The following is a 6188-nucleotide window of genomic DNA, read 5'->3' as shown; positions in this document are numbered from 1 at the left end:
CTTTGTGAATTGTGAATTTCTGAATGTGGCCCTTGCACGGAAAAGTTTGCCCACCCCTGAGATAGATCATCCACTTGGCAGATCTGACTGAAGATAATCGCAAATGGTTCAGCCTTGTACTTTGCAGTGACATGCTGGGCTGCCCCATCATTAAGGATGGGAATATTTGTGGAGACCCCACCTCCTCCTCCAGTGAGTTTTAAAACTGTCCATCATCATTCACAACTGAGGGCAGCACGGTGGCCTAGTGGTTAGCATTGCTGCCTCACGGCGCTGAGGTCCCAGGTTCGATCCCGGCTCTGGGTCACTGTCCGTGTGGAGTTTGCACATTCTCCCCGTGTCTGCGTGGGTTTCGCCCCCACAACCCAAAAAATGTGCAGAGTAGGTGGATTGGCCATGCTAAATTGCCCCTTAATTGGAAAAAATAATTGGGTAATCTAAATTTTAAAAAAAAAAAAAAAAAAAAAAAAAAATCATTCACAACTGGATATGGCAGGACTGCAGAGCTTTTGACTTGATCCAATGCTTGTGGGATTGTTTAGCTCTGTATATTAGATGCTGCTTCTACTGTTCGGCATGCGAATAGCCCTGTTTTGTAGCTTCACTGTTGCTGTTGATGACAAGCCCAGTTATGGTCCGCTAGCTCGGTCCTGAATCTATCTAACTGAGCAGGTGGTCATGCCACACAACACAATGGAGGATGTATCATTGTGAAGACAAGACTTATTTGCACAAGGGCTGGATGGTGGTTATTCCACCAATGGACAGGTGTAACAGGGAGATCACTGGCAGTGAGGTCAAGCAGCTTTGGCCAGTAGTGTTGCCACTTAGCTGGTGATGGGCTGAGTACAAAACTGAGAGACTGAGTGTGGCAAAACGGTATGAAACGTGACCATATTGTAGCAGCATGAATGTGTGTAACAGTGAGTATATCAGAGAATGAGGCAGGGTCTGGGAGAAACAAGTGAGATTAAAGATTTGAGACAATTTAAAGAAAGTGTGAATGGAAGATACTTCATGTTCCCTAACGTGTGGAACTGTACTTGCAGCTGCTCCAGAGTTCGGCCAAGCAGCTCCGTTTTCTAAACTAACTTGGAATTTTCCATCAATGTCCCAGACTTTCTGTTCATTTCGGGCTCATTTTCTCAATTTCACTTCTCCAATTCTGTCTCTCACTGTTTAGCTCCTCCAGCCTCACTTTCCCCCTTCTCTTGCGACTTTCCATTTTCCTACCTTTCTCTGCTCTGCCTTTTTCCACAGAGTTGGGGCGGCACTTTGGGGAGGGGAGTGACAGGGACGGCCGGGGGTTGGGGGGAGTGACAGACGGCCGGGGGGGGGGGGGGGGGCAGTGAGGGGGTGTGGGGGGGCAGTGAGGAGGTGTGGAGGGGGCAGTGAGGGTGTGTGGGGGCAGTGAGGGGGGGTGGGCAGTGAGGGGGGGTGGGCAGTGAGGGAGGGGTGGGCAGTGAGGAGGTGTAGGGGCAGTGAGGGGGTGTGGGGGGCAGTGAGAGGGTGTGGGGGGAAGTGAGATGGTGTGGGGGGCAGTGAGAGGGTGTGGGGGGCAGTGAGAGGGTGTGGGGGCAGTGAGAGGGTGTGGGGGGGCAGTGAGAGGGTGTGAGGGGGCAGTGAAAGGGTGTGGGGGCAGAGAGAGGGTGTAGGGGGGCAGAGAGAGGGTGTAGGGGGGCAGTGAGAGGGTGTAGGGGGCGGTGTGGGGGGTCAGTGAGGGGGTGGGGGTGAGTGAGGGGGTGGGGGGTGAGTGAGGGGTGGGGGGTGAGTGAGGGGGTGGGGGGTGAGTGAGGGGGTGGGGGGTGAGTGAGGGGGTGGGGGGTGAGTGAGGGGTGAGTGAGGGGGTGGGGGTGAGTGAGGGGGTGGGGGGGGGTCAGTGAGGGGGTGGGGGGGTCAGTGAGGGGGTGGGTGGGATCTGTGAGGGGGTGGGGGATCAGTGAGGGGTGGGGGGGGGTCAGTGAGGGGGTGGGGGGGGGTCAGTGAGGGGTGTGGGGGGTCAGTGAGATGGGGGTGGGGGGGTCAGTGAGAGGGGGGTGGGGGGTCAGTGAGAGGGGGTGGGGGGTCAGTGAGGGGGGGTGGGTGGGTGGAAGTGAGGGGGTGTGGGGGTCAGTGAGGGGGTGCAGTGTTTTGGGGGTCAGTGAGGGGGTGCAGTGTTTTGGGGGTCAGTGAGGGAATGTGGGGGTCAGTGAGGGGGTGTGGGGGGTCAGTGAGGGGGTGGGGGGGTCAGTGAGGGGCTGGGGGGGTCAGTGAGGGGGTGGGGGGGTCAGTGAGGGAGTGAGGGGGTGGGGTCAGTGAGGGGGTGGGGGGGTCAGTGAGGGGGTGTGGGTGGACAGCGAGGGGGTGGGGGGACAGTGAGGGGGTGGAGTGAGGGGGTGTGGGGGTCAGTGAGGGGGTGGGGGTCAGTGAGGGGGTGCAGTGTTTTGGGGGTCAGTGAGGGGGTGCAGTGTGTTGGGGGTCAGTGAGGGGGTGGGGGGGGTCAGTGAGCGGGTGGGGGGGGTCAGTGAGGGGGTGTGGGTGGACAGCGAGGGGGTGGGGGGACAGTGAGAGGGTGGAGTGAGGGGGTGTGGGGGTCAGTGAGGGGGTGCAGTGTTTTGGGGGTCAGTGAGGGGGTGCAGTGTTTTGGGGGTCAGTGAGGGGGTGCAGTGTTTTGGGGGTCAGTGAGGGGGTGGGGGGGGTCAGTGAGGGGGTGGGGGGGGTCAGTGAGGGGGTGGGGGGGGTCAGTGAGGGGTGGGGGGGTCAGTGAGGGGGTCAGTGAGGGGGTGGGGGGGGTCAGTGAGGGGGTGGGGGGGGGTCAGTGAGGGGGTGGGGTCAGTGAGGGGGTGGGGGGGGGGTCAGTGAGGGGGTGGGGGGGGGTCAGTGAGGGGGTGGGGGGGGTCAGTGAGGGGGGGTCAGTGAGGGGGTGGGGGGTCAGTGAGGGGGTGGGGGGGGTCAGTGAGGGGGTGGGGGGTCAGTGAGGGGGTGGGGGGGGTCAGTGAGGGGGTGGGGGGGGTCAGTGAGGGGGTGGGGGGGGGTCAGTGAGGGGGTGGGGGGGGTCAGTGAGGGGGTGGGGGGGGGTCAGTGAGGGGGCGGGGGGGGTCAGTGAGGGGGCGGGGGGGGGTCAGTGAGGGGGTGGGGGGGGTCAGTGAGGGGGTGGGGGGGTCAGTGAGGGGGTGGGGGGGTCAGTGAGGGGGTGGGGGGTCAGTGAGGGGGTGGGGGGGTCAGTGAGGAGGGGGTGGGGGGTCAGTGAGGAGGGGGTGGGGGGGTCAGTGAGGAGGGGGTGGGGGGGTCAGTGAGGAGGGGGTGGGGGGGTCAGTGAGGAGGGGGTGGGGGGGTCAGTGAGGAGGGGGTGGGGGGGTCAGTGAGGAGGGGTGGAGTGAGTGTGTGTGGGGGTCAGTGAGGGGGTTGGGGGGTCAGTGAGGGGGTTGGGGGGTCAGTGAGGGGGTGTGGGGGGACAGTGAGGGGGGTGTGGGGGGACAGTGAGGGGGTGTGGTGGGACAGTGAGGGGGTGGGGGGGGACAGTGAGGGGGTGTGGGGGGACAGTGAGGGGGTGGGGGGGGACAGTGAGGGGGTGTGGTGGGACAGTGAGGGGAATGGTAGAAGAGTGAGGGGGTGGGGGGACAGTGAGGGGGTTGGGGGGGTCAGTGAGGGGGTTGGGGGGGTCAGTGAGGGGGATGGGTGGAGAGTGAGGGGGTTGGGGGGAGTGTGAGGCGGGGGGGGGGGGGGGGGGGGCGGGAATGACGATTGTTCACTGGGCGGCTACCGGACTGACCGGAAAGCAGCTCAGCGTGGAGATTGGGCAGCTTCCGGTATGTTCATGGACAACAGGGGCGGGGCTGGAGGCGCCGGGGGCGGGGCTGGAGGACCAGGAGCTCTGGTGACGGTATTGCGCAGCTCGGAGGGGCGGGACAATGGACGTCGGGCGGTGCGTAGGGCGGGGGCTGTGGGGCGCGCAGTGAGAGGGCGGGGCTATGGAGGGGCCGGCGGCGTGGGGACGCGCGCGCTTGCTTGCGGGCAGCGAAACCCGCGAACCGGTGATGTCACAGAGGGGCAACTATTGTGCAGAGGAAGCGGCCTGGTAGCGGGGCGGAAGTGACGGTGCGGGCCTGGCGGGTGGGTGCAGGCTGCGGGCGGCGCGGCGCGGGTGTCGCCGGGAGAGGGAGCGCGGCCCAGTCCCTTTGTTGCGGTAACGCTGCCCGGGGGGCGGGGGAGAGAGCGGGAGCGGAGCCGGAGGCAGGGACACCCCCACACAGCAGCCCTCACATACCCCCACACAGCAGCCCTCACACACCCCCACACAGAAGCCCTCACACACAACAACATGGACTCGGACGAGGGCTACATGTATGATGAGGATGAGTACAGCGAGGAGAGCGAGCCCGAGGATAACTTCGAGATCGGGGAGGTGGAGATGCAGGAGCCGGGCCTGGAGCCTGGCCAGGACGGCGACGGGGTGGGCGGCGGAGGCGGCGGCGGCCTGGGAGGCCTGGGCGGACTGGGAGGCCTGGGCGCCGAGCAGGAGGAGGAGGATTACCGCTACGAGGTGCTGAGCGCCGACCAGATCGTCCAGCACATGGTGGAGTGCATCCGCGAGGTCAACGAGGTCATCGAGGTAAGGCCCAGGCGGCCGGGGTGCCGCAGGAAAATCCGCTGAAAGCCTGAGCACGCAGGCCTCGGGCCTGAGGCCTAGCCACCAGGGCCACTCAAACTGAGCAGGGGGGGAGAGGCAGAACGGTGGGGGCAGGCTGGTGAGGGGGGTAGTGAGTGTGTGAAGGGAGGGGGATCGTGAGTGTGTGAGGGGAGGGGGATCGTGAGTGTGTGAAGGGAGGGGATAGTGAGGGGAGGGAGGTTAGCGAGTGTGTGAGAGGAGGGGGATAGTGAGTGTGTGAGGGAAGGGGGGGTAGTGTGAGGGGGGGGATAGTGAGGGGAGGGGGATAGTGAGTGTGAGGGGAGGGGGATCGTGAGTGTGAGAGGAGGGGGGATAGTGAGTGTGTGAGGGAAGGGGGGTAGTGAGTGTGAGGGGAGGGGGATAGTGAGTGTGAGGGGAGGGGGATAGTGAGTGTGTGAGGGGAGGGGGATAGTGAGTGTGTGAGGGGAGGGGGATAGTGAGTGTGAGGGGAGGGGGATAGTGAGTGTGAGGGGAGGGGGATAGTGAGTGTGTGAGGGGAGGAGGATAGTGAGTGTGTGAGGGAGGGGGGGTAGTGAGTGTGAGGGGAGGGGGTAGTGAGTGAGGGGATAGTGAGTGTGAGGTGAGGGGATAGTGAGTGAGGGGAGGGGGATAGTGAGTGTGTGAGGGGAGGGGGATAGTGAGTGTGTGAGGGGAGGGGGATAGTGAGTGTGTGAGGGAGGGGGATAGTGAGTGTGAGGGGGAGGGGGATAGTGAGTGTGTGAGGGGAGGGGGATAGTGAGTGTGAGGGGAGGGGGGTAGTGAATGTGTGAGGGGAGGGGGATAGTGAGTGTGAGGGGATAGTGAGTGTGAGGGGAGGGGGATAGTGAGTGTGTGAGGGGAGGGGGATAGTGAGTGTGTGAGGGGAGGGGGATAGTGAGTGTGTGAGGGGAGGGGGATAATGAGGGATGGGGGGATAGTGAGTGTGTGAGGGGAGGGGGGATAGTGAGTGTGAGGGGAGGGGGGATAGTGAGTATGTGAGGGGAGGGGGGATAGTGAGTGTGCGAGGGGAGGGGGGATAGTGAGTGTGCAAGGGGAGGGGGGGATAGTGAGTGTGCGAGGGGAGGGGGGGATAGTGAGTGTGCGAGGGGAGGGGGGATAGTGAGTGTGCGAGGGGAGGGGGATAGTGAGTGTGCGAGGGGAGGGGGGGATAGTGAGTGTGCGAGGGGAGGGGGGATAGTGAGTGTGCGAGGGGAGGGGGGATAGTGAGTGTGAGAGGGGATAGTGAGTGTGTGAGGGGAGGGGGGATAGTGAGTGTGTGAGGGGAGGGGGATAGTGAGTGTGAGAGGGGATAGTGAGTGTGAGGGGAGGGTGGTAGTGAGTGTGGGGAGGGGAGGGGATAGTGAGTGTGGGGAGGGGATAGTGAGTGTGTGAGGGGGTAGAGAGTGTGAGGGGAGGGGGGATAGTGTGTGTGAGGGGAGGGGGCGGTGAGTGAGGCTATGTGTGAAGGGGGTGGTTCCTCCCTGGCCTCCTCCCTCCCTCGGCCTGGGGATGACTGACCAGTTTTTGATCAGGATCCTGGGCTCCTCTGGGACTTGCAACA

At 63.4% G+C, this 6188-nt stretch overlaps 1 protein-coding gene across 2 annotated transcripts in view; it reads left to right on the top strand.

Moving 5' to 3' along the window:
- Positions 1-4091: 4091 nt before the first annotated feature.
- LOC119956752 (E3 ubiquitin-protein ligase ARIH1) overlaps positions 4092-6188 on the top strand; it is a 78694-nt gene continuing 76597 nt past the window's right edge. Inside the window, exon 1 of one of the 2 annotated variants that reach the window (XM_038784106.1) lies at positions 4092-4591. In XM_038784106.1, the coding sequence (XP_038640034.1) occupies positions 4301-4591 (291 nt within the window). In that variant the 5' untranslated portion in view covers positions 4092-4300. The remainder of the gene's footprint in view (positions 4592-6188) is intronic. The other variant, XM_038784107.1, reaches the window with a different exon arrangement.

This window comes from Scyliorhinus canicula, chromosome 24 (genome assembly GCF_902713615.1).
Source record: "Scyliorhinus canicula chromosome 24, sScyCan1.1, whole genome shotgun sequence".
In the NCBI taxonomy this organism is placed as follows: domain Eukaryota; kingdom Metazoa; phylum Chordata; class Chondrichthyes; order Carcharhiniformes; family Scyliorhinidae; genus Scyliorhinus; species Scyliorhinus canicula.
The sequence above is the reverse complement of the archived record's forward strand: the minus strand, read 5'-3'. Positions and strand labels throughout refer to the sequence as shown.